Below are 27,840 nucleotides of genomic sequence, written 5' to 3'. Positions count from 1 at the left end.
CCTCTGGCTAAATAAAATAGAATTTTATGTATTTGCCTTCATAAATTCCCAGCAGTAAATCCGTATCTGCTTTCAGATGGCAACAGCCGTCTTTACTAAGCAGTTTCCTATTTGCAGAGGCCCTGCTGTCTGCTCGGATGGCATTACAACCTTGGTCAACATTATAAAAGAGAATGAATTAATGATTATCTATCTCAAGGCCCTGTGCCGTTAGTTTGAGAGCTGTCAGAGACTGGTTCAGAGGCTGGCACTTGCGCTTTTGCAATCAGATATGGTTTCCTTTGCAATCCAAGTGCAGTTTTCTGTTTGCCCTGTGTAACTTTGTTTAAGAAGCACCATATTTAGTTACCAAATGCAGGTGGGTACCAAACACGAGTGGGAACGCATGCTGCAGGACAGGGGTGGGCGTGCACCCCATGGGCTGTGTACAGCGCCGAGTGGGCACGGAGCCGGGAAATGAGGAACTCCCCGAGGAAGTTACCCTGTTCTTCAGCTCGGGCTCCCCGGGATGGCGTCGGGGGCCCGCCCGCGGCCGCTCCCGTTGCTCTTGGCGGCTTGGGGGATCCTCCGATCCACAGCCAACCTTCCCCAGCGGAAGGCGTCAGGGAGCGTGAGGGACCGTGAGGGACGAGGAGGGATGGCGACGGCGGCGTGAAGGAGCGTGAGGGACCGCGAGAGAACGCGAGGGAGCGGGCAGCGCCGTCATGGCGGCCTGAGGGAATGTGAGGGAACGCGAGGGAGCCGCCGGCGCCGTCATGGCGGCCTGAGGGGGCCTGAGGGAAGGTGAGGGAACGTGACGGAGCGCGAGGCACCGCGCGGCCCCGCCCCGCGGCGGCGGCCAATGGGAGCGGGGCGCCCGCTGACGTCACGGCGGGTGGTCCCGCAGGCGCGGCCCCGGGCGCCGTCAGTGCGCGTCCCGCGCGGTCGCAGCACGGTGCCCGTGGTGACGCTCCGCCATGTCGCGGCTCGGCCCGCCGGAGGAGAACTTGCAGGGTAAGGGCCGGGGGCCGGGCCGGGCTGGGCCAGGCCGGCGGCTCCGCGGGCGGTGGCGGTGCCCGCCGGCCGGCGCTGAGGCGGGCGGGCGCTCGGGCCGGGCCTGCCTGGTCGGGTTTCACCTCACGGCGCGGCCCCGGGCGCTGAGCGGCGGGCGGGCCGGCGGGGCCTCGGCGGGGCCCGGCGCCGCGGTCGCCTCCGGGGGGGCTTCTCCGCCGTTCCTGCTCGCGGAGCCCCGGCCGGGCAGCCAGGCTGCGGGGCGCGGGCGGGGTGCGCGGGCCCTCGGCAGGGCTGTGCGGGTGGTGAGCGCAGGTCGGGAGCAGGCGGCTGGGCCGGGCCGGGCCGCGCCGCTGCGGAGGGGCCGGGGCCGGCTGCGTGTGCCGTGTGCGTGCGGAGCCCGGGAGCGGGGTTACCCTGCGAGCGGGAGAGCGGAGGGCGGCTGGACGTTAAATTGCGTGGGTTTAGCCGCTTAAAGAGACCCGCTCATCTCTCGGTGGAACCTTGCCTTTCTGTTTCCAGTTTTGAAGCTGTATTTTAAGAAATTACGATTTCCAGAGCTGACCGAGCACCTTTTTTGACACTAATCTGTACTCCCTCGGCGGGTATCCTGGGCTGGAACGTCCCAGCAGATCATTCTCTTCAAAACCCTTCCCCACAGCTCGGTCTGTTCCGTTTGCGTTGCCACATTACACGTGCTCTTGTCTATTTATATTTGCAGCTTCATAAAAATGCAGGCTCTTTTATCTTTAAACGGTGATGTGACAGCACGTTCCTAGTGCACTAGCACAGCCTTACTCTCAAGAGTGCCCAAAAAGAAAGGAGCTGTGTAGAACACATGCGCTGGCATCCCTCGGTTACAGCCGTGTCGTCTCCGTGTTCTGGGGGGCACTGGCTGTGCTGTGGCCCGTGAGGTGGCCGTAGGTAGCGTTGGTGGGCTGCGTGGAGCAGCTCTGTGCCGTGGTGCTGACGGCTGCTGAAAGGTGAGCGTGCCTCCAGCAGTACGTGTGCCTCGCACAGTGCGCACCTGCAGAGAAGGACACAGCTTGTGACCGTGTATGCAGGCGGTTGTAGTGCAGCCCACACAGCGTGAAGGTGTTCTGCGTTTGTAAGCAGAGGAGCAGAGGGCGGTGGGAGCGAGGACAGGGAGACCAGGAGCCAGTTGATACTCCCAGGGTAGCTGGAGCTCCTGCTGGATGCTGTCTTAATTTAAACTTCAGTGGTTGTAATCATTCTTTGGTAACAACTTGGGCTTCCATGAATCTGGGGGAAGGAGTAGGGAAGGTTTGTCTGGGTATAAGCACGTACCCAGGCACAGACCACGTACGGTCATACAGGGGCGGGGGGGAACCCGCAAACAGACGCAAGTGACAGACCAGCTGTGAAGTAAAAGAGGCTGTCCAGAAGAATGCTCCTTCAGAACTCAGTAACCCAGTGTGTTTCCCATTCAAAAGATTTTGTGGTCATCTGGGGTTTTTTTTTAGAGGAGCAATATTAATGTTATTAATGCAGATTAAGCAGTTTGGCTTTTTGCTGTTTTCATTGCCTTTATGAACCTTCAGTCTCTCCACAACTGGAATATCTTTCTTTATTTGATGTTTAGATTTCACACTAGATCTCTGCGTTGACTTCTCCCCTTCTGCATATCTTTAAAACCGCTGCTTTATTCCTTCTGCTGCCCTCTTGACTGTGGCTCAGTTCCTGAGCTCTGCCCCAGCCCCTCTCTCCCCACAGGAACGGTCCAGACGCTGCTGTCTGCGTCTCCCTTCCCTTATGCCCGAGAGACCCTTTCTGCTGCGCCCACCAGAACTTAGGGAGTTTCACCTGCCCTTTTCTCCTGTGCTTACATTTCCTTCAGACCCTTCTAGGAAAGGCACAATACGGCTGTCTGCTTCTCCTGTTGTTTACACTTATGTTACATAGGTCAGTTCCACTGATGCTTGTCTAATTTAAATATTACCTGTCCCTTGAGCTGATTTATAAATGAGACAACAGATGCAGGTCCTTTTGTGCGTTGGTTACTGCTCGCCCAGAAGAGAGTTGTTGTTCAGTGCACTCTTAGAAAAACAAAGCAACATGTGACTGTCTGTGTTAAATATACTGCAAGCAGCAAACACATGATCTAGTTGTTGCCACATATCCTCTGTTGCTTAACAGGAACACCTAAAAATGCTTACTGAAAAAAAGCTGAACAAAACACAGTTACTGGATTCTTGACCTTGAAATATTTTCAATAAATGAATAAATAAACTTTGGCAGAGAAAGTCCTTGAGGTTATTTGGCTACCACCGATGTTAAACAACAAAAACTAAACACGTCCTGAAATAAAAGATCTGCAGCTGCAGAGAGAGACACGATGTGCTGACCAGCTCCTTTTCTGCTCTGTGAGGCTCCCCAGCTCGCTAACAAAAGCTCCTCCGCGTTTTGGCACTGCATCGTGTTTACTAGCTGGGATGTCGGTGCTTCTGCGTGGCATACTGTAATGTCACGCTGGGGAGGATCAACAGTCTCATATTTTACATGCCTTTTACGCAAACCCACTTGGTTTATTCTGGTTCTGTTTTCGATTACGCCGAGCAGGTTCCTGGGTAGAGCTCCACTTCAGCAGTAATGGAAACAGCAGTGGGAACACTGTCACTCCGACGAGCCAGGAGCAAGTACCTGCCTCTATTTCCATTCACAATGGTGACATGGAGAAAATACTCCTTGATGCTCAACATGAATCTGGAAGAAGCAGTTCAAGAGAAAGTTCGCATTGTGACAGGTAAACAAAGCACTTTACTGTCAGCAAAGTAAAGGTCACTGTTGCATAAAGCTGTTTTTATGCACAAGAGGCAAAGACAAATACAGAAATGCTTACATATATGTGCGTGTGGACGTGCATGTACAGATACACACAAGCAGAGAGGGAGAGATGGGAAAATTCCCTATTTCAAAGATTGGTATTTAAATACTAGAGCGATGCAGGGGCAGAAGTCTGTCCTGAAATCAGAAAGAAGTTGCGAGGGAGGGGACTCTGGAAGACTGCTCAGCTCTCACGAAGATGCCATCTCGGGGTTTTGGTGTAGCCTGATAAAGAAGTCGAGCAGCAGCTGAGCTGCCCACGGGTGTGCTGCTTGTGTAGAGGCAGCAGCCTTGTTCCCGTAGATGAAGCACTGTGGAGCCATGTGTGGCTGTCCCTCCAAAGGATCAGTCCTGGTGCGAGCGGTGTCAGTGCCGTGCTGAAGAGTATGTAGTGCTGCTGACGCTGCTGCCTGGGACAGGAATGCCAGAGAAAAGCACCTTGTGTTTTGTAATGAGGTACATCAGTTAACAATTCTCAGGTAACTGCTAAAGGATTGTCCTGTATCTAGTTTACAAAATGTAACAGATTTGTAGGAGAACAACTTGCACCTGATGCAAATAATCAGTGTTATTAATTGATTTATTTGATTTTGATGAGCTGTGAAGTCTGCAGCCTAAACTTTATTTAAAAAAAAAAAAGGAACTACAGGACTCGGAACAGACAGTAGGATGCAGAACTTCCTAGTCTTACCTGGCTAGTTTGAACTCAAACCAGACCCCATTTTTATTCGTCATTTGCTGCCCATTGTTATTTAGTAAGCAGCATGGGCCAAATCGTACAGCCTCACAGGCCTATCTCTGCACTGCTGAAGAACAGCCCTGTGCAGCCAGCTTCTTGGCAGCTTGGTAGAAAATCAAAGACTAATTGAATGTGATGGCTGGATTATGTCACCCATGGACAGATTAATCTCTTAAATTATGGTCGGGGCACTATAGCTCTTCACGAGAACAGTGCGTGTAAGATTAATTGACTAGCTTCTAGTGCATACCATAAACAATGTCATAAAAAAATGTACTGAGTTCTTTCTTACTTGTGCTTCTGTTTGCATCAAGCCCACCTCGTTCCCAGACGCCTCAGGACAGTCACAGAGCTTTGGAAATAGAGAGTCACAGCAGTGGAGAAAAGAACAGCTTTCAGGTAAAAATCTCACCTTGCTTTGGGAGAAAGGATTTCTTACTCTCGCTGGCTGAAAACCAGCATCAGGAAATACGAGATGAAGCCGTGAGTGTAGAGACTTAAATAACTTAGTAACTTAGAATAATCTGTGCAGGATCAGGCTTTGTGTATTTGTATCTGACCTGCATGGACTTTATTTTTTTTATCTGTATCCTGAGATTTTTCAGGATTTAGGTGCCCTTCTCTGTTGTCTTCTAAAATGGCCGGGTTCTCAAATGCCTCTTTCCAGCCACAAGTAGAAAAAGCCAAGCTTCAGATCCTACAAGTAGCTTTTAGGGAAAAAGATAATCCGGAAGATGCCCACTAGTGTAGAATTCACGGGAGCTGGAGTCGGCGCCTTGCTAAGCCTCCAGCTTCTGGTGACCCTGAGACGTGTTCTCTGTCATGGTCGCTTCTGTTGGCGAAGCGGGCGTGACTCCTCCCTACTCGATGGGCCGACTGTGACACGAGCCGAACAGATTGTGGGACGATCGGGTTTTCCGTTCGGATGCGTGGGACAGGCAGCGGTGGGGTGGGTGTGTGCACGGCTGTGTAGGTGAACGCTGATGTTCTGTGGGCAGCTTCCCGTGCAGAGATTTCCTCTTCCCCCTTTGACTGTCGCCTTGGCACACTTCGTGCATCCAGCACAAAGAAATTTTATTTAAATACACTGCCACTGGTGCGTTATGAATTTAAAAAGTGAGTTTGACGGCAGCAAGAATTTCTAGAGTCACCTAGATGTCACAGCCAGTAACATTCATTCTGAAAGCACTGCCGTAACTTGATGATTCCGGTTCATTTTAACAGCTGGTACTTAACATTTTTACATACTGCTTTGAACAACTCACTGTTATTCTGAATTTCATTTTGTACATTTGTTTACATACTTGCAAAGAAAATGAGTAAATAATCTGAGAAAAGAGTGGAGAAAAAGGATACTGTATATTAACCATGTTTTATCAATATATAGTTTATTGCATGATGACAGGCTAAAATCTTAACTCTTCATTGTAATCAGATACTAGCTTTAATATAAAAAAAATTACTTATAAAACATTTTGAGGAGTGAAGTATTAGAAGTATTTAAGTAAATATCTCGGCTCTTCCAAAGACTTGCTGTGTTATCTTGGGTAAATCACTCTCCCTGCACTGTTAAAGTATAGAAAGATACTATTTTCTCATTAAATTGAAATATATTTGGTGTCTGTGACTGATTTTTACAGTGTTGGCAGTTAGCAATGAGATATCAAGATTATATTTCACTTGGAGCCTCTGCATGAAAAGAAATAGCAATGCATGATGAACTGGCAGAAGTTACCAGTACCAAGTTACTCATGCTGCAGTGCACAGTGTGATTTCTTTAACCTAGTAAAAACTCAGGACCATTGAATTTTACTTTAAAAAAAAAAAAAAAAAAGTGACTTCTTCCATCACCTCCCATTTTCCGTAACTGCTGTTGGGGGTCTGCAGCTGAGTGCACGCTGCGTGGTGTTGCCTCAGGGGCTCCCTGGTTTCCTTGGCTGGCTGTGTTACTTCCTGGGTTGTCTTCCTCGAGGCAGTGTTAGGAACAAAGTCTGTGTGTTCGCTGCTCGCACGGTGTTTAACCGTGCGGGGTTTCAGCTTCAGACAGTGTCTAAGTTGTACAGCTGTGTCAATAAAACACACATTTAATCGGTTCTCAGAATTACATGGGATGTGCTTGGTCCCCTTGCCTCTTTACATGAAACTCTCCCCACCGTCTCTACAACTCCTGCAGGAATCTGGCTGAACAAATTGCCATCTTTTGGTTAGCTAAATGCATTACTGGAAACGAATTATTTTATATTTCCAGAAAACCCTTCGTATGTTTAAAGATCATTATTTAGACATTGATAGCAAATAATCAAAAGTTAGAAAACCATCAGAATTAAAATTGCCTGGACAATTTTATTTCCATTCCAAAGTGCCTATGTGTGCATGTATAGCTATTTTAATGCCATGATCAGATGCTATTTTTGTCACAAGAGCTTGGCTCCATTTAATGCACATGTATTAAGCAAGAAACAAGATTCTTACTCAGCATTTATGCTGTAATTCACTGGAAAACAAAGCCACTCTGTGTTTGGGGTGTTTTTCTGCACAGATGTGGGCAGATAGACCTGGGCTGAGTGCAGCTCCATTCCCCTGCTGGCCCAAAAGCCAGGTAGCTCGGCGAGACCAGAACTGGTTTCACTGATCGGGGATCTGCAGAGAAGTGGGACAGCCGTGCAGCGTCTGCTGCCAAATGTCAGTCAGGTGTTGGAACTGGAGATGTTTTCAGATCCTCTACGTAAGGATTAAAGGCAGGGCTCTGGCATTGCATTTCCAGGGTAGTCTTTACTTAAGTGGATATGGGATGTGGTCTTTTCCATTCACGTCCTGCTCTGAAGACTGGTGTCCCTCCTGCCCCTGTCTTCATCTAGGAACTAAATACTCCAGTAGAAGCGATCGGGGAGTCCACAGCGGGAAGAGATGGGAGCAGTGAGCTTCAGAGGGCATCTAGCATACGGTCTGAGGTGCAGAACAGGAGCTTTGTTTGGCAGTGCTAGCTTCCTACCTGCTGCAGTCCCCAGTACTGTTTGATGATGGCTCTTTGTTTCAGTCTGAAGAAGATTTTCTGGAAAGGAGGAAAGAAGTGGAAAGGCTCCTGAAGAAGAACGCAGATTGGATATGGGATTGGTCCAGCAGGCCGGAGAACATCCCGCCAAAGTGAGTGCTGTCAGCGTTGCTGGGTGAGCTCGGGTGCAGCTGTAACTGCCACAAGTCTGCAAACGCGTCTGTTCACGCTGTGACTGTGTTTTCTTCCTCAAAACCAGGGAGTTCCTTTTTAAACACCCCAGGCGCACGGCTACTCTCAGCATGAGAAATACCAGTGTAATGAAGAAAGGGGGAATATTCTCAGCAGAATTTTTGAAGGTTTTTCTTCCATCTCTGCTTCTTTCTCATTTGCTTGCCATTGGACTAGGGTAAGTTTAAAAAAACAAAAAGGTAGACTTTTTACGTGTTTTCTGAGGCCTATTTCTGACTCCCAATTCCCTCTTTGTCTAAAAGATGAGTAATACAGAATCACAGAACCACAGAATGGTAGGGGTTGGAAGGGACCTCTGTGGGTCATCTAGTCCAACCCCCCTGTCCCCCTTTTCTCCATAAAAGGGGGACAGATAGTTGTTCAGGAAGTGCTTTCTATCTTTTCTATTATACATTTGCTGAATGTATGAAGTTTTCTGCTTTTCTCACTAGTTGAGATTTTTCCAAAATAATGAAGGGCCAGTGGAAATCAGGAGTTATATGTATGAACTACTGTTATGCCTCCGCAATACTTGGTTCCATTGGAGAAGTGACCTTTAATCTCACCACTAATTGCAAAGGAGGGAGTTACTATTGAATACATTTTAAAATTCTGCTTACACCTGGGAGAGACGGAGGGCACCAAACAAAACAGGAATCGGTTTTCTGTAGGTGATTAGGGGTTAGATGCTCCTTCTTTAAAAACAGCTACAGGACAGACTCAAGGGAAGAGATTGAATGCCTTTTAATCAGGATCAGAGTTTGCCTCTCTGCTCACTCCCCTGTGTAAATCCTGAACCTGACAGCAAGGCTATGGAAGCTGAGAGCCAGGGGTGCAAGAGATGGAAGGGGAGCGGAGGGCTCTGCAGCCGCGGGGGCTGGCGGGAGGGACAGCCCCAGCCTCTGTCTCCCTGTGGCACGCGCAGTTTCGGGTGGGTGAAGGCACAGGTTGTCTTTCTGTACAAAATCCAGATCTCGGCCACCTAATACTGTAAAATCAACATGAAACTAATTGAACTCCTTCCAAAATTAAAAGGAGTAACTGCACAAGACAGAATAAAAGCATAATGGAATTCTCCTTTCAAAATAAAGAGAAGTTTGGTGGTGTAAGTACTTACTTTCTTCCTGGCCACGTCCACCACTGCTGCAAATTTGCATCATTCCAGTTCCGTGAAGAGCAACAATCCCATCTTCAGAAAGTGTGTGATGAAAGATTGGTGAAAGAATTACACTTCAAAATGGTAATTTCTTTAAGCTGAAAGAAGTAAGTGAATAGGAGACCCGACGTAGGGCATCTGTAAAAGCATACCAAGCTGGGAAGTAGTGACTGGAGAAACAGTAAGAAGCACATGAGGAGGATAGTGAAATGAGAGCTTTACAGATTTCAGGTGTAGTTAGCAAATAGAAAAACTTAAGATACCAAAAGAAAAGGGTGGCGAAACGTCTGACTTGGAGAGCTGCTGAAGCAGCGTGTTCTGGTTAACCCTGCGCTTGTGTCTGGCGTTCCTGAAGCTGCACAGCGACACCGAGGTACTGGGTCTCGGGGAGCGTGGTCAGGCGAGGGCACGCACAGAGGCTGCTGAACACCGGGTTTCACAGCAGCTGCTCGATTTCCCTGCTTAATTGTGGCTGGCACTGCTGCTCCTGCTGGAAATTGCATAACGAGTAAGCTGATGAGGAAGAAAAAAGTGTTCCTGACGTGCTGCACGTGCTTTTTGAAACGCAACGCAGCACTCGCTGACGGTGTCTTCTTGCTCCTCAGGATTTACATTGGGAGACGCCTTACGACCACGGCTTCCAGCAGCGCGTTTTGAAGGCACCTGACGTGGAGTTTCGGAGCAAGGAGCACGCTCAGCCGGGAGTGCGGGAGGTGAACGCGGGGGCCGGGTGATCAGTGTGTCCTTGCCCTGTCAGTGTTCTGTTCCTAGCGTGGCGGGAGCGGGGAGAGACACTAAAGCTAACGCATCGCACGCAGGCTTCTGGGGCAGTTCGTCGAGCACGCGTCGGCCGCGTTAGCGTCTGCTGTGTGGCTTTGCAGTGAAGCGTCGTGGAAAATTAAAAGAACTTGATGTTTAAAAGCAGTCCTAGCTTTCGTAGAGCAGTTGTGGTTCAGCTGGGTGTTCATTGGCACTGCTGCTGCTTTGTGCTCGTCGATGGGAATATTCCTCACTGCTGCGGCGCTCACAGCAATGAGGGAGTAGCCCGCAGCGGCGCTGGCCTCGTGTGTCCTGCGCAGGAATTCAGAGCAGCTCTTGCCTCGCTCCAGGCAGTTGCTTCCTTAGATTTTGCTTAGCTCTCTTCCGCTTTTGTGTGAGATGTGAAACACTGAGAGGCAGATTCAGCATACGAGTAAGACTTCCATCACTTTTTACTAGTTAAGAGTGTGATGCACAACAGCCTGAATTAGAATTGGGACTTTAGTGCCTACTAAATAGCTTTTTCTGCAAAGCCACTTACTCAGCTCCCCCATTATTAGAAGTTCCTTCTGTTGTATCTCCTTGCAGACTGTTGCTTCTCAGTCTTTTTATCTGTAAAATAAAAAATTCGCATCTTATATTTGCCTCATCCTTGTATAGATTTAAAAAAGGATTGCTTGCTTATTTGTTTTTACTAATGGAATGCCTTTGCATTCAGTGATTTTACCTTATTTAATGAGAAAAAAATGAATGTTTGCCAAAATACCATGTTTTATATACTTAAATAAAAAGGTTCCTTGTGGATTCAGAGTTTTCTCATGCCTTTTTCTCTAATAATTGTGGAAAGTGGCTGACAAAGCTCTTTGTTTAAAGACAAAGAGTTGCACACTGTTCACTTGTGTAACTGAGAGTTGCTCTGGAGAACAACTGCAGTCCTTACCAAACCTGCAAGAGCCAGGCTGTCGGCAGGAGTCACGGAGGGAACAGAAACTCCCTGAACTTGCAAGTGCATCTTCTACTTTGCACTCTTCGCATCAGAATTTAAAAATAAATCTGCTTTCTACTTTCTTTTTGTCCTGCTTGAGCAGTACTGCCTCTCTCCTGTGCTTGGAATGGACCCTGGAGCAGTGGTTGGCGGGCTCCTTTACAGGATTATTTTAATTTCTGAATAGTATTTTCCATATGTGACCTTGGACACGGTTTTTTTAAGCACAGAATCATTAAAGGTTGGAAAAGGCCTCGAAGATCATTGAGTCCAACCATCACCCCAACACCCCCACGCCTGCTAAACCATGTCCCAAAGTGCCACATCCACACGGTTTTTGAACCCCTCCAGGGATGGTGACTCCCCCACTGTCCTGGGCAGCCTGGTCCAAGGCCTGACCACTCTTCCAGTAAAGAAATTTTTCCTAATATCCAGTCTAAACCTCCCCTGGTGCACCTTGAGGCCATCGTCTGACCACAGGCAGAGTTAAACCTCAGTGTTCCACCAAAACAGCAGTAAAGGCCGTGGCATCAGCGTGCTGGCTAGAGCAGCTGCTTCCTCCTCCGTCGAAAAAGCAGGACTTTTTTTTTTTTCACACCACTGCATCCAAATTTAAATCAAAGATTCCTTATAAATACTGCTAAAAACCTGTGCAGTGCACACGCGTTCTCTGTAACTGGGGTTCCTGCTGCTTCCCTTTGTGCTGGGCATTTCTCGCGCTCCCTGGAAGTGGAGCTGCGCCGGCTGCTCGGCGTCGCCTGGGTCGGTGTCCCAGCACCGCTGGCACGTCAGCGAGCACGAGCCGTCCAGGCTGCTGCCGGCACCTCGGAGTGGCACCGTGGTGCGCGCCGGAGTGCTCCCGCTGCGGAGTGTGACCGTGGGAGGGGGCCTGCTGTGGCTGAAGGAACCACATCGGCTCCTCCACCTTCCCTCTCTTTGTAAACAGCGCAGCAGCGAACGCCTGCGTGGGCAGCAGTGGCGTCACCGCCCCGACGCCCTCGCGCGCGGCTGCGTCAGGCTGGGGCGCGCGGGGCCAGGAGCGGGGCGCAGGCCCTCCGCTCTGCTTTCAGCTTAGGCACAACGGACGAGGGGTTTGGAGGTAGTTATGCGTTTCATTCTTAATTGACAATGATTTTAATTATAATTACATGCATAATTATCGCTGAGGATCTGAGCCCGTGCCCTTGGTCTTGCGGTGGCTGAGTGTAGTTTCACCAGAGCTGTTCCAGTGCACGCGTGCTGCTTTTCCTAGAGTTTTAAAGCAGAAATAGTTTCTCCTTTTACTGTGGTTACAGAAGATGGCAGGTAACAGATACAGACGCTGGCTTTGGGGATAAGCGGGACCGTGACTCACAGTTTCATCCAGAACGCAGCAGCAGAGAGGTGGGCTCAGGGATGCCGCCGTGGTGCTCGGTGCTGACTGACACAGGGATCCCGCAGCCAGCAGCGCTCCCTTTACCCACGGTTTAGGATCACTGTTCGGCAAACCTCGCACCCAGTCCCCGACCCGCAGTGTCGCTGTGACTGGCCCGAGGTGACGATTACCCCTTTCAGAAAAAAACCAGCACGGAACACCTGAGACCAGTATCAGGTGGGCAACCTCTGAGCCGAGGTTTATGTTTACTCTTAGGCTGCCCGAGGAGAGACGCCGAGCTCTCGGACCGAAGCTCTCCAGGATGCTGCGACAGAGGGGCCTGGATTCACACCCAGCTCTGTTCTCTCCGGGCTCCTGGCGCCCGGCAGTTTGCGTGGAGGAGGAGCTGGATGTCCAGGAGCCGCTTGCAAACCGCCCGGAGCAGCACAGAGCCCAGCCCGGGAGAGCTCCGCTGCCAAGAGCCCGCTGCAGCCGCAGCCCAGGGCACCGGCAGCAGCTTCTGCCAGCAGCTCAGCTCACGCGCGCCCGTGAGATCCGCGTTCCTCAAGGCTTAACGTCCCTTCCTACCACCAGCTTTGTGAGCACCACCGGAGTTCGGACCGAGCGTGGGGTAGGGCAGGAGAAGGCTTTTTATGTTGAAAGTGAGGTAAATGGGACACCAACGGGTGCAGCCACCTGCGTGTCCACATAGCGCCCAGCATCGAGGACGAGCCGCACAGGCGTTTGCTGCGAGTTACAGCTCGCTCTGCGGAGCAGCTCAGACGCCGATCACCGTCGCTTGGACCAGGGAAGAGTCAGGCTGGTTCCCCTTACCCAGCCTGATGGGCACGGGGTTCCTCCTGCTGATTAAAAACCCTGGATGCAAAGAACAGGCCAACAAAACTGAGTACTTACCCACAGCTGAGGAACACATTTGCCTCGTGCCGAGGAGCCCGATCGCTGCCTGGCGCTCCCTTGGCCCCTCGCCCCGTGCTGGCTCCCGCGCCGTCTGCGAGGGGAGGCACCCGGCAGCAGCCGCCTCGCTGCGTTTGAATTCCCCGAGCGCTCACCCTGGGGCTCCTGCTCCCGCCAGCCCCGCCGCGTGCCCGGCCGCTGCCGGTTACCAGCTCCTGCTCGCAAAGACGACGCTCGCTCGTCTCCTGGGCTGTCCCCCGGTGAGCTGCTGCCAGAGCCGCTCCAACAGCCAGGAGCGAGCAGAGACCCTCTGGGCGAGGGGAGACCCCCACACCCACCTGTGCTGGGTTTTACTGGGTGATGGGAGGGTGATCACGGGAAAACACTGCTCACCTCGTTCCGTGGCTCCAGGAACGGCCGTGCCCGCCGGGCAGTGGGTCCAGCGCGTTGCTGCGTTCCGAGGCACAGCCGTAGCGCGGGGTGCAGACAACAGGGAGCTTCGGTTAGGAGCTCCATAGAAACCATTTCTCCCACTTTTGAGCCTAAAACGAGTGTTCTAGCGCACGTGTTCTGCACAGACCACGGACGGGTCTGAGGGATGGCTGCTCACCGGAGGGACGAGGGACCCCGCAGCACAGCACCCAGTGCAGCCGCTCACCTTCACAGCCGCCCGCTCCCCGAGCGGGGCGAGCCGGGAGCACGCTGCTCCCAGCCCAACTCCGTGCCCACCTCCTCCCCGAGCTCGCTCCTGCGTTTCTTCCCCTGGAAATGAGAAGCACGCACTGAGCGCGAGGACAACGCAAGGCAGCTCCGAGTTCAATCCCATTCCCGCGGCCATCCCCGGGGCAAGCAGCAGCAGCTTTGTCTTCTCCCCACGCTTCTCCGTCACAGAACCAGGGATGGCAGCGATCACAGCTGCCTCCTCTCTGCTCGCTGAAGAACAGCCCCTGCAGAAGCCTGCTGAGGTGACACGGACAACGCTCCTTCGGGCTGGGGAAGCTCTCGGCACGCCGCGTCCATCCAGCCCCTGCTGACCGGGCGCCAAGGAGTCACCACGCCAAAACAAGCGGCCGCTCAAGCACGTCTCAGAAGCCTCACCTCGAATTTCCAGCTCACACAACTGCTCTCCCGGCGATCTCCCCCGGCCCAGCTCCCTGCTGCCAGGGCGCACGCCAGGCTCCGTCACCCACGCAGCCGAGCGCTCCGTCCCCAGGACCCCCGCACCCCACCGTCAGCCGTCCCGACGCGGTGCTCCCACACCCGGCCGTTAGCCCTGCGAGTTAACTGGTCACGGGGGTCAAGTGGGTTTTGGGCAAATACGGGAGAGTAATTTTATCCAATTGACAATAAAACCTGTTTTTGGAGAAAGTGAAGTGATAAAAATTTCATGAATCATCAAAAACTATTTAATTGAAAGTGGTACAAGCAAATCATGTTTTATATAATAGAAGATTTCATCATATCCTTTTTCTTTTTACTTGTATTTCCACTTACATTTGCTGAAAAAATAGATCAAAAACAGACAGCACTAATCTATTCCCTGCATACGAGCAGCCAGCCTTCCGTGGCAGAGGTGTGACCATTGGGCCAGGAAACGCAAACAAGCTCCAGGCTGGCTCGCTGGGCCGGTCATCTCACAAACGGAGGAAAAAGTTGTCAAAATACACAGAGCAAGTCCAGGTAAACATTTAAAATTTATTAAACTTTTTGGTCAAAATAATTGAACAAGTATGTACAATCCCGCTGCACGAGCTCTGTTAGGGATTTCAGGAACACGGTCAAACCTGGCGCTTTCGGGACCCGCAAGTTCCGCATCTCAGCATTTCCAGATAGTGTCACACCGACACACAGCACACGATTGTTTTAATTTAAACTTTATCTGCAGAAGCCCACAGTCGGTCGTACTTCCTAGCTTACTGGGAACAGGAGGGGCACTCTGGGGCCATGAATGGGGAGGGGAGGGACGCAGGCGCTTGGCTCTCGCCCCCGCAGCTCAGTGCAGTAACTGCCATCCGCCCTCGTCTTTAACTGGAGCGTAAACCACACCTCTGCTTCCTCCGGGAAGCTCCAGGGACCTCGTTTTTCGGAAAGAATTCCTAATTTGCAGGCACATGTCACAGCGTGTCACGCTACCAAGGCGTGCCGCACCGGCTTCGGGACCGTTTCTCACCAGGGCGACGAGAAGGTCGATGCATTTTAGGCCTCTTTTTTGGGGGGGTGGTGGGGGAAAAAGTACCTAAGGCTTAAAACAAAAGTTAGCAAGAGCAGAGTTACACCAAGCGCCATGAAGAGCAGCTCGTGGCCCCGGCGTTCTCCGACAGCTCGCTGCTGAGGCTGCAACGCGCCGGAGCGCATTCAGCTGCGTTGCTGCTTGGCATAATCCAGGGCGGTTGGGGTTTTTACTGGCTTGAACTGCAAGGTGAATATACAATATATTACGCCAAGTATTTAAAATAAACTATATCTTCATGACAAATACTAAAAAGGTTAAAAAAAACCATAATGCACGTAAGGTATGTTTGTAGCTAACGTTGCGAGGCATCAGGTAAACTGGATTTTTGTCTTCAGAGAAGAAAATGCGTCAGATGTTCTGTGTCCCCTTCTGCGCGAGGGGTCACTTTCTGTTAAGGCTGGGGATGTCTCCGCACTGACCTCTGCAAGCTCCTTCTCGGTGCACACGCAGCATTTCACAAGAAAACCAGTGCAACTTCAACTAAATGACATGGAAACTCTAAATTTAGGATTTGAAATACTACACAAAAAAGTCTGTATTAGTCTGCCAAAAAAATCAGTTCTGGGGGGCAAACACTGTCCAGTCTGCCCATCAGGGTTACTCTGCACCATCTCAGTACATGCAATAAAAAAATAAAAAGACTGAATACATACCTTCAGATTTAAAAACACTTTTGATAGGCTGTTATTTTATTAAGTGGTTTGCACCAGCAGGTGTGGTTATAGATACAGTGGGTGAGTAAATAGCCATGGAAACCTGCCTACGGCCCCGGCTGCAGCCCTCCCGAAGTGCTCGCAGGTCACACCCCCCAGGCCCGGGCAGGGGCCAGCGGAGGAATGGTCACAGGCAGTAAGCACAACACACGTCTTGAAAGGCCCAAATATTACAGCAGAGAAAGAGTGCGAGAGAGGGACATTACATTTTTATGACAATTTTTCTCCTTGGGTGTTAAATTTTTGGTCTATAAACTGGAAAGGAAGGCTCAGACTTCAATAAATACACTTGTTTGGAGTATTGGCCTCACTGAGCGCCGTCCATCAGTTCTGCCTCTGGAGGGTTGCTCCCAGAGCACGGCGACTGACGCTCCCTGCCCCGCCGAAGGCAGAACCGCACCGTGAACGCAAAAACCAGGCCAGATCCTCTCCTTTGCCTAAAGGGAAGTAAGTGCATCAAAGTTCTTCACTGGTAGGACAACAAGGCCTTCTCTTTTACAGATAAACAACTGAGCTGAACTATGCAAGACGACGACTCTGTCCTCAGGTAAGTCATCTCTAGTTAATTTTGTCCTGGAATATATACAAATTATTGGTGGCAGCTACGGCAATGATGTTCTCCACGGGATGCCATGCTGTGTGGAGAATCTTCTTGTTGAAGTCCAGACTGTCAACGCTTATTTCGTCCTTCTTCCTCTTGCCACCCGTGCACACTTTGCGCGGCTTCAGGATGGCACGAGGCTTGCTGCTCTCCCTGGATGCTTCCAGAGTGATATCCCGTCGCGTGTTTCGGTCAAACATTCGAAAGAAGTTGTTGTAAGATCCAGTCATGATCGCACTGTTTGAAAGCGGAAGAAAAGGAAATCTTACCAGGTTTCCAGACACCGCACTCAGCCCCCACCCTCTCCCGCAGCAGGCGGCTGTCAGACCAGGGACACGGCCTGTACGTGGCACCACGCTCCTCGCCGTTCGGGCTCCAGCACCGCTTCCACCCCGCTGCTCTCCCTCCCAGGCCTCGCCCTGGTCCCCCTCCCCGCCACCGGCAACCGGCAGCGGTCACCGCGGCGGGAGCAAAGCGGCTTTTCCCCGGGCTACTCCACCCCTTCGTCCCGCAGCCCCAGACGCCGCGGCGGCAGCGAGGCGCTGCGAACTGCTTGCTTTCAGCAGACTGCCGCCGAAGAAGGCGCCTGCCGCTGCCCCGTGCTGACCACGAGCCAGCCAACGGGTTAATTACAAAAAATTGTCCCGAGTCGGCAAAAGAAATCCCTTACGCGGATGCGTGAGGCCTGCAGTTCAGAGCTGCTGTACAGCGTCAACTCTGCTTTTGAACAAGGCAGAAAAAAAATGTGCATCTGAAAATAAACGCTTCCATCCATCTAACTCCCAGCGAACAGCTTGCTGTAGCTCTCTCAAAAGATATGCTTGAAATTGAGGGTGAATTTTTCATTACTTTCTGTATTGAACACTTCTCCCCACCACTTGAAAGCGGAGAAGCCGTTCCCACACTGCGATCTGAACACTCTCTGGGACTTCTGCAACCACCTCAGCCCGGTCATCTCATCGCCGACACACGCTGTCTTCGAGGCTTTAAAAAGTTCATGACTAGGAGGGGACTGAGATGCTACTAACACAACGTGTACCACTCAGACCGGACTAGGGAATCGTAGAATGGTTTGGGTTGGAAGGGACCTTAAAGATCATCTGGTTCCAACCCCCTGCCATGAGCAGGGACCCCTTCCACCAGCCCAGGGTGCTCAGAGCTCCATCCAACCTGGCCTTGAGCCCTGCCAGGGAATGCACTGAGGGAAGCATTTTTTTCCTCTTCAAAAGGGAGATGAGCATCACAACTTCCACGACAACTGACATGTTTACAACACGTTCAGATGAGATCACCTTGCTTTGACTCTCCCCCACCACCCAAAGAAAGACTGGAGTTGCTTAGAAGAACACACAGAAACAAGGGTCGGTCTCTCTGCATTTTAGCTTAATGAAAAACATACAAGACTTCTAATACAAGACATGACTTCTGTTATTCATTTTACATTAGATATTGTAGATACTGCTAACAATTTGGTTTTTTTTGGAAACTGACTGGTACCATACGATTTATCCCCTCAATAACTCAAAGCCATCTGCAACCTTGGCCACTTGCAGCCTGGTATTTAGACTTCCCAGTTTGCCTTCGTATCAGGCACTAATCTGTAAGTAACCACGCGGCGGGCAGCAGCGAGCTCCGCTGTCACTGCGGTATCGCCGAGCTCGGTTTCACTCTTTGCCGACTCCTGGGCACAGCTTAGCAGGTTTGAGCTCCCCGATCCTTGTCCCCATCTAAGCTACCTGGCGGACCTTCTGTTCTTGGATCTTTGCTAAGATTTAGGCCAAAGCTCGTTTCGCAGGCTGATCCTGTTACCATCCCATCAGAACTGGGACATTTTCCCTGAACAGCTGGCAAGCGTTTGGCAGCAGACAAGTCACTGTTTGAGGTGTCTCAGACACACTCATACAACTCCTACAAAAGCAGAATCCCCGAGGCAAGCCAACACAAAGCATCCAGATGTAAGATCCAGATCTCCCACGATCTTATCTGGGGTTTCTGAAAGCGTTTTACCAGGCAGCTGGTATTACCACAGCTAGTGACAGCAAACATACGCCCCGTGTGCCAGCACAGCGACTCTGCTGTCTGATTATAATGCCTCCACCACTAGCAGGCAAAATGTGTATTTCCACTGTCTGCAACAAACTGAGTAATTATCTAACCCAGTTTTGTCTTCTTTAGCCTACAGAAAACACGGAAAGAAGATTCAATTTGCGAGACAGCGAACGCGTGTTCTCACATACACGTTGAGAATGAAACCGAGTCACGTGTCCACGGCTTGGAATGGCCGGTCTTGACCACGCAAAACTTCAGCGATAATTCGTATTAGAAGCAAAGCGACCCACAGAAGTTTGTGCCACTTCTGCAGCTGCAAGGTGGAGGATTGAAGAATTAAGTCTTCTTGCAAAAAAACCCAGTTGACTGGAACGGAACTAATTACATCCTTAAAGTTAAGTACAGCTTACGGGCTACAAGACTGGAAACCACATTCCTAAAGCTGAAGGAAAACCAAAAAAGCAAACCAAACTCCCCAACCTACCTATCAGAACCGTTCCAGCAGCATTCAAATTTGTCGAAGATGCAGTCATTTTCGTAAAGGGAACAAAGCTTGCTTCGAAGATACTCATGAACCTTTTTGGAACATTTAAATTGGTATTAGACAAAGAAAAAGAAGAAAAGGGAAAAGAAAGGCTCTTTAAGAGAACTTGAACACCATACTTGATATGTCTCTACAGGCCTGTTTTCCATATTGAGATCCCACACTTTAACAGAAAGGTAGTCTCTTGTCATCATGTATCGACCACTGTGACTGAATTTTACATCAGATATCGATGATATTATTTCTGAAAAAAATGATCTGCTGCTAGGATCTTCAGGTTCTTCAAAAACTGTAGATAGAAGACACAATTACAAATGAAACCAACACCAAGTTTTACAGCTTCAAACATTTTTCAGTACTTGCAGAATTTTAAATCAAGTTTCTTTTTAAAGAAAGTTGCTGTTCCATACTTTTTAAAAACTCTCTTTAAACAATGTCTGCTCTTAGTCATCACATTTCTAGATGCCTCTCCAACATTCTCAACTGGAGCACAGCATCAGCCAACTGCAGTTCACAGGTCTCGGGGATAAATCAGAAAATAAAACATTAAAAAACCAGCACATGGGTCTGGTAAACATCGCAACTGATCTACAAATCACGCTGAGCTGCAGCAGATGAGAACAGCAGCACCCTAAACACAACACCTTAACGCATGCCCCACACATTTTGAGACTGCTGTACAACATATTTCTCTTTAGATCTGAACACAAGTCCTACAACACAGCCCACTGAACTGAAGTATCAGTATCTACACTTGCAATGCCATTTGTATGGTTTTAGAAAACAGAGAAATACACTGTTTACGTTGAAGAGTTAATCTTGAAGGCAACGTTTCATGACAAACTAAACTGTATGTTTCATTTTTTAACAGACCCGTTTTAACAGGATGTTCTTCAGTGACAAGCATTATTAAAAAATAAAGTGCTTCTAAGTAATTTAACACAACACTGAGTCAAACAGACGAAATGGCCCAGCATTCTGTGTTTCCTATTGCACAGATATTTCCTTCTACCAGCAAGAAGACCTTATCTGTGCTACAGAAAGCTTACCTGCAAATATCAGCCTGGCAGGTGACCCCACAGGACTGGTAATACTAACAAACCTCAACTGCAGCAAACCAGAAGCAAGAGGCTGCCTGCAAGGCACAGGCAGTTATGACTTCCACAGAGAAGCCTTCCTCGCCTACGTACGTTTATGGGGCTCAGCAGACCAAAGGGCATTCACCTCTCACCCCTGAAAACTCGCTTCAAATGCAGAATTAATTCTATCCTAGGAGCTGCAAATGGTCACAAAGTGAATGGATTCTGGCAGCATCGGCCCCGTTTCTAATGCGCAAAGGTGAATAAACTGCCCTGAACTGGCATTTGATAAGCAGATACCTTTGAGAAGCACCAAGACTGAGTCTGGACAGAAGACAGGTCTCACTGGTGCCAATAGCACTTGTTCCCATCAGTTTATGAAGCATAAATGGGTAAACAGGAGCAGAGTCAGATCGTCAATTGTCTCATGCTACACTTCTGCTTGTTGATGGCCTAGAACAAGACAATTAAAATGTTCCATTCTACAAAACTACCACCCCTTACCTTGTACGCTCGTTACCAATGAGCAGAACTTGGTACGCATGTTTATAAGCAGAACACCTACACGCTCTATCTTGCATGAAAACAAAGCAAGAACCCCACAAAGCAACGACGCACCCCAACTTACATTTTGAATGCCTGTCACAGAGGGCTGAGGAACGCATGTCACAGAGTCGAATCGTGCCTTTGCTGCTACTGTAGACAAAGACGTTACAGTGATGCGGGTGGAACTCCGCAGCAGTGATCACTTCTGTCAGCTCCTCCATGTTAGCAGGCTTAATATCTACAATATCTGGGAAGGTTTCTGTAAAGGCATGTAACATTTCACATTCAAATCACTTCTAGCAGATGATTATTGAAAAATGTTAGAAACCATGCAGAAAACCAGGGCAAGATCTTCATTTCCACCATACGCAATCTACGCAAAGTGACCTGTGTCGATTTAAAAAAGAAAAAAAAAATAAATCTAGATTTTACAAATAAACTTTATCAGATGCTGGCGATGATTTCAGAGTCCTCTCCAGCTGCCTCCTTAATGCTTCCTGTTGAACACTGCATATATTTTATCTATTTACCTAAAGCTTTAGAAAACTTGTACGTGACCCATTTAATACTTGGTATTCTTGCAACTTTCATTTTACTGCAGTTTTGTCTATGTAGGACATGCTATCAGTTTTGGCTACACAGCCTTGCAAAAAGATTTGAAGATTATTTCTGCAGTTAATGATATAATTTAATATGAAAAAAATGAAATGTGTTTTCTTTAAGAGAAGTGGCACTTAGACAGTTAAGAGACTTTAAACTTTGGAGAGAAGCATCTACAGTAACAAAGCATCTACTTCTCAAATCTTCCAACTTCTCTTTAAGCTGACAGAACTGCATAAATAAAGCACGCTCCCCAAATTCCTCAATTTCTCTTTAGAAACCAAACTACTTACAATATTTCTACTGGCAGTTTTCCACTGAAAGAACGCTTGCACTCAAGAACAAATGAGAGCATTGTAAGGCCTGCTTTCACTGTGTTCAGCCTCCAGATTTTGAAATCCTGTATTTTAATGCCTAGATTCAAACACCTACTCTAATTAGTAAAATTAAAGTGATTCTCTTAAACATACACAGCTGTGTCCCCACGTTCACAGACAACAAAGAAAGGATACTAAAACTTCTATCCGTGATTTCTAAGTGCCATAGGTTAATTCTTAGGTCATCTGCAGAAAGGTACGTTTCATGATCACTATTTACTGAAATAGAGTTTATGTGGTAAGTATGTGCATTCGCAAATATCCTTCTGGGACTTGCTTCTACCATTAGGTCCATGGGTTTCAATATTGGCACCTGAAACGTGAAAAAGAACAGTCAATTTTGGCACAACACAGATTGCTGATTCAGAAGGTGTTAATTAACGGCACACCACAGACTTCAGTCTCAAGTGATTGAACACTTCTCAGATCCACTGAGCAAGAAAAGCAATAAAATAGCCTACAGACTGTAAGAACAGCTTGCCAAGAAAATCCCCAATTTGTTCCCTGAACAGTCGGCACGCTTTCAGGAGCGCACGGATGCCCTGTTTCTAACCAGCTGCTCTAAAGGGTGACATGGCTCGCCAGGGTCACGCGGACCAAGCTTCCCTCTAGCTCCTTCTCACTGCCCAGCAAGTGAATAGCTTAAGGCTGCCAAAGGACGTTCTACACTGTTCCAGTACACACCACTCCAAAGAACACTAACTGACATCATCCAACCAAGAAAAACATTATGACAGCGCCCAAGGTACTCTGTCTTCCTGGAATAAGAAACAAATTAATCCAAGAGCTCTGTAATTGCTTTCACCATGTTTGCGTCTCACGGTCTGTTTACATCAGACTGTAATGATTAAAATTAATCCATGACTTTTTATTAGGCAATTTTCCTGTCTCACCATGTGAGTCTTCCCAGCCTGGTTGTGGAATCCAAAATGCACTAACATGAATTAACAGGCAAGACACTTCCAAATGCCATGGTCTCTATGCAGAGGATGCAGCTCCGAAGCGCTGCTTCTCCTCCGTGCCTACCTTATAGGCAAATGGGGATTATATTTCTAGAACAGAATATACAAACAAAGCTCGTAAGAGCCCAAGGTATACAGATCACTAAAAGCTGATCATTTTAACGTGTGGAGGCAGCTCTAGGCACGTTTTTTTCCCCTTCTGCCAATCGTTGCTCAGTCTTGGTTGACTCCATCGTCTGTTCTTGTACGATGCAGTGCCTGGCAAGGTCTGCAGCTCAGCCCAGCCTTCCTTTCCCAGAAGAGCAGCAAATTCGGAAGGCTAGCTTTGAAGAGAGATGTTCATGCTTTTTGTTGCTTTCCCCCATCCAGCTTGATGATTTCTAAATATACTACGGTGTTTAAAGACGATGCTAACGTACTCCTTCAGTGACATGGCCAGTACCACGTAAAACCGCCAGGCCACGTCTGGAGTCTCCACGTTCCCAGATGGGCAGTCTACTCCTACGTAAGGGCAAGGTTGTAGAACCCAAGATTTCATCTGCACCTGCCTCCAGCTACTGGCCTAATGCATTGCACGATAAGCTATTTCCTTGGTTTTAGATATTTTCATCAGAATACTCAATCAGATCTTGGCTCCCACATGCTGACTAGAAAGACACTTTCAGAGGAAGCGAGCATCCTTTCCCAACATGATTATTTGCCTTGCTTTTGCTTAAATTGAATCTTGAACTGAAGATTTAGGTATATGTGAGCCTAATGCGTGATTATGCTAAGCAAAAGCAAGGCAAAAAAAAAGCCCAACAAAACCCCACAACTGTATGGTCCTCCAAGCATCAGGAGCGGTGTTGGCTTTGAAAGTAGCACGAGCCTCAGTTCAATTCCTATTTATAGTAACAACAACAACAACAACGTAAGAAAAACAACAAGAAAACCCACAACCCCACATTATTCCATTTCTTTAACTCCTGCTTTCAATGATCCCAAGTCTGGAGTGCTAATCCTACCACTACATCACTACGCAAGTGGAAAAACGTCAAGACTACTCCAGCACACATTTTCCAAACGCCCAGAACTCGCCTCTAACACCACCACCCTCTCCCTAACCACAGGATACCCATCACCCTGCTTAAATCTTTGAGTCTTAGAAAAAAAAGACCAAACAAGTTAAATAGGAGCAATACTGGGGTGGAGGGGAGGGAAATCAATACACCCAAAGCCAAATTCCTCCTGAAGTGGTAATGGGACATGCTTTCAGCCCAAGAACAGGATGCCACCTGACCGGTTCTTGGAGCAGATGCCACGGCACCATCCTCGACTGGCTAGTCACGGCCAGGGGCAGAAGTCAGTATGTCACGGGCCTCTGAAATACATGTATTCCCTGCACTTTTCTTCCTGTTCCACTAAAACATGAGACTATTTTCAGAACACAGCAGGATGAGCCCATACTTTCTATGAACTGAGTACAGAGTAGTGCAGCCCCAGCCACAGATAATCAAAAATGCTGTATTTTCAGGCTTGAATGACAACTTTTTCTTATTATTTTATTGCTGTCAATAAATCAGTATATCTTTTCCTACAATTTGAACATACTGAGGTGGATGAAGGCTGTCACTAACAAAATACTAAAATTTTTAAAAAGTTAAAATTTCAAATAAATGTTAAACATGCTAAGATATTCCAAGCTAAAAAAATACAGCAAACTATTGGGAAGCTATTGTAATCATGAAAGTTTTCCTCAAGTTTTCCAGAGGAACCTTATTTAATAGTTATTTATGCATAATGAAGCGTCTCCATTTTTTTATAAAAGTTTTCAGTGACTCCGACCAAAGCATCATTTTTTAATCTGCACATTTCAGTTGACAATTAGGTAGTACAAAGGTAGAGATGTACATGCAAAAAGATACTTAAAGTTAAAAAGCAGAAACATACCCGTAGTGCTGTGATTCTGAAAGGATCCCTAAGTCTTCCATCTTCATCTTTTAAATTATAACCTTCGGCTCTTTTATCCCTTTCACTTATTTTCCATAATTTAATAGTTTTATCTAAAACCAACAAAAATTCACATGCTTGAGAAGGAACTAAACTCAAAACAAAATCACTAAATAGCACAGTCAGCAGTGTGGGTAATATTTGTCTACCTAGGTTGCCACTGCCTGCGACGAAAGGACCCTGATGGAGTCCTTTAAAGGCAACGTAACATGGAGTACAGCTCTCCTTAGCTACACTACAAGTACTCTGCCTTCCAGCTATATTGTTTAGCAGAACTGGTACATGAAAAACAAACAAAAAAAATACACCAGACACATGCGCTTGGAGGGTGCACATGGAAAAATGTAGGAAACTGTCAGTAAATGGAGGGGGGAAAAAAGATGGATTCCATTTTAACTCCAATTTAGTGTTAATTTTGAATAAAATACAAGTTTCTGCCTGAACAATAAGCCCCTATGCCTACCATTCACCATTCACCCTTCCCAAGGGAAGTTTCACATCCTGGGTGGTTGGGCTAGATGACCTTTACAGGTCCCCTCCAACCCAAACTATTTTATGACCAATTACCAAAATTCACCAGTAAACCCTGTATGACCATCTAAATTATCTCCAGCACACAAATGCTAGGGAAAAACCCCAACAAACCCATGAATTACTTACACCAACCACCTTAAGGAAAACCAGATTTGTCCCAGGCATCTGCCAAGAGACAACCAGAGGCAGTAAGTGAGAACAGGACCTGCCCCGTTATTTCAGGGTTCCGTGTCCAAAGGCATGTACTTCCCAGGTCTCACTAGAGGGAAGTACACACCCAGAGTGAGACCCTTAGCTAACTGGAAACAAACCTCTCCTCCCCAAAATACTGCGTATCTTTAAAGCGTTTAAGATGACACAGTTGAAACACTGTGTTAAGTTTAGTAAGACTTACATTGAAGTGAGATTGTTTGAATTTCAAAGTCCAGCAGGCAGAAGTCATGCTCACTTTTAAAATTCTGTATAGCAGGTAGGACATCAGCCCTTACGTGAAGTCATTTACGTACAAGGCAAAAAGGGATCCAAACTGTCAGGAACAAGTGTATTCCCCCAACAGTAAGAGCAACTTTTTCCACGCACAGCTCTGCATTGACATTTACAACTTGCTCCATGATGCATCAAAATGAAACAGACCTCACACCTAAAAACCACTACTGAAATACTGGAAGAAATAAAACACCCAAAGTGCATGAAAACCTGTAATTTCCACCTTGTAATTTTTGCACTGCTTTATGTATTTTCAGGTACGCAGTGAAAGCAGTATAAATCTATTCCTCCTAGAGTGACTGTTGTCTTCTTTCCAGAGCACACATGATGTTTTGGTATTGGAAAAGCAAAAAGAGCATTGTAACCAGAGTCTTTCAATTTCAAATGCTTTTATTAAAAATACACCTGGGATCACAAAAAAATAATTTGCAAAATTGGGATGATCAAGTCAAATTCAAGCTTCTGCTACAGTTCAGCATACTGGGAACCCGTTTACACAGCACTGGTAAAGCAGAGTAACACAGGGTATGTGAACTGACAGCGTGGTCGGCATAGCCACAGGACGCAGCTCTGTAACTGTGCCTATTCTGTTGCTGCCGCTTCATTATTTTTACATTCAGAAATCAGTAATTTACAGAGTATTACAATCAAAACATATTAAACTTATAATTAGAGAAGACATTAAGACAATCCCAAAACACTCCAGAAAACAAAAGTCCCATAAGCAGATCACAGGTGAGATACTATTGAAACGACAGCAGAAGTTCTTTGTGCAAAAATAAAGTGTCCTTACCATTTGTAGACAGCAGGAAATGAGCAGCATTCTGTTGTGGTAACCACCTAATTTTATTAATTTTTTCCTCAATTTCTAGACTTTTCAAGTAGTCAAACTCAGGTTCATGACTCTGAAAGGTACTGTAAACATTATATTCTCCCCTTGAATGAGGACGGCTTTTATTCTGCAAGGAAACACAATATTTCTTGAAGCTGATGTTACTTGGTTCATTAGGAATTGCACATACAAACTAATGACTAGAAATTGTCAAGGAGAAAGTAAACATTTTACAATGGAGCTTGATGAACTTTACGTTTTCACTCTATGATACTGTATCTAGTTTAGCATTAACACCGTGCACACAGACTTCCTCCTGAAAGAGGGATCTGGATATATCAAGATGCATGTACTCACAGAACATGTCAAAGCACGCTGTCCGCACAGGAGTGCCTACGTTTGCTTAGAACATTTCTAGGCTACGCTACCTCTCCCAAGCAGTTTCAGAACTGGAGCAGAGAGCTACATCCTAAATGCAAACCCAACAAACTCCAGGCCATCACTTTCTGCACTTCACCTAGTCTCTACTCCTGTCCTTTTCCAACACTCGTTTCTCCAATCACCACAACATGGTCATAATGCAGGGTTTCCAGAGTAGGAAATAAATGTTACAGGACATAGGATGTGGAGTAATTAAATTTTTTATAAAAAACTGATTGCACAAAGTCATTCCGCTGAAGGGACAGCAAGATCAAGCATAAGCATGAGATCTAGCTCCTCTCCTACTCATTTTAAAATATGCTGTGTCCAGAAGTGGTATCAAGGCTTATAATTAAGCTTTAACAACCTTTCTTATTATAAAAACTAGAAGGCTGGAACTATCACATTTTCATCTAAGCTGTTCTATAGTGCTCATCATGATGCACCAAAGACTGTTACAAATACGCTCACAGCTTTTCCCCTCGCAGAACCAGAAGACTGCTTTGTATTATCCTCCCTTGGTAAACGCGGCAGCAAGGAGCAGAGATCTAAGTCACAAGTCTGCACAGATGTGCAGTCTCAGATTTGGGCCAACCAGCTATCAGGCTTCCCAAAGAAGTCAATGTTCGACAGCGATCCGTGTTTGGGGAACAGCCCCACCTGCAGAGCCGCAGTGCCCAGAACTCCGAGAACACAAACTCCCCAAAACACAACGGGAAAGCACTCACTTCAGCAAAGCTTTCCCTGCACATGGACTGACGCCCGTTACCGGGCAAACCCGCAGCGACTCACGCCGTGAAGTCTGCTAGGCCCACACCAGGCTGCACAGGCAACCTTTGTTCGGGCGCTTCCTTACATTTCCACGCTTCACCTGGCAACTTGGATCAGGGAATTTCAGCCAGGTTTCCCT

The 27,840-nt window shown here is 47.8% G+C and overlaps 2 protein-coding genes across 4 annotated transcripts in view; one reads left to right on the top strand and one right to left on the bottom strand.

Moving 5' to 3' along the window:
• Positions 1 to 885: 885 nt before the first annotated feature.
• On the top strand, positions 886 to 10,515 carry BNIP3 (BCL2 interacting protein 3). Its single transcript, XM_075423946.1, has 6 exons — positions 886 to 993; positions 3,571 to 3,754; positions 4,888 to 4,972; positions 7,611 to 7,717; positions 7,825 to 7,974; positions 9,558 to 10,515. Exons 1-6 carry the CDS (start codon positions 957 to 959, stop codon positions 9,607 to 9,609), a joined length of 615 nt encoding a protein of 204 aa, XP_075280061.1. The 5' UTR covers positions 886 to 956; the 3' UTR covers positions 9,610 to 10,515.
• A 4,131-nt stretch (positions 10,516 to 14,646) lies between these two features.
• Positions 14,647 to 27,840, bottom strand: part of PPP2R2D (protein phosphatase 2 regulatory subunit Bdelta) — a 30,147-nt gene continuing 16,953 nt past the window's right edge. Inside the window, exons 4-10 of one of the 3 annotated variants that reach the window (XM_075423943.1) lie at positions 26,472 to 26,637; positions 24,599 to 24,711; positions 21,843 to 22,020; positions 20,813 to 20,977; positions 19,225 to 19,394; positions 19,046 to 19,137; positions 14,647 to 16,749 (exon numbers count right to left, since the gene is read on the bottom strand). In XM_075423943.1, coding sequence (XP_075280058.1) covers positions 16,470 to 16,749; positions 19,046 to 19,137; positions 19,225 to 19,394; positions 20,813 to 20,977; positions 21,843 to 22,020; positions 24,599 to 24,711; positions 26,472 to 26,637 — 1,164 coding nt within the window. In that variant the 3' untranslated portion in view covers positions 14,647 to 16,469. Of the gene's footprint in view, positions 16,750 to 19,045; positions 19,138 to 19,224; positions 19,395 to 20,812; positions 20,978 to 21,842; positions 22,021 to 24,598; positions 24,712 to 26,471; positions 26,638 to 27,840 lie in introns of those variants that run through there. The other 2 variants (XM_075423944.1, XM_075423945.1) reach the window with 2 other exon arrangements.

This window comes from Opisthocomus hoazin, chromosome 6 (genome assembly GCF_030867145.1).
Source record: "Opisthocomus hoazin isolate bOpiHoa1 chromosome 6, bOpiHoa1.hap1, whole genome shotgun sequence".
In the NCBI taxonomy this organism is placed as follows: domain Eukaryota; kingdom Metazoa; phylum Chordata; class Aves; order Opisthocomiformes; family Opisthocomidae; genus Opisthocomus; species Opisthocomus hoazin.
This window is presented reverse-complemented; position numbering and strand designations above follow the sequence as displayed.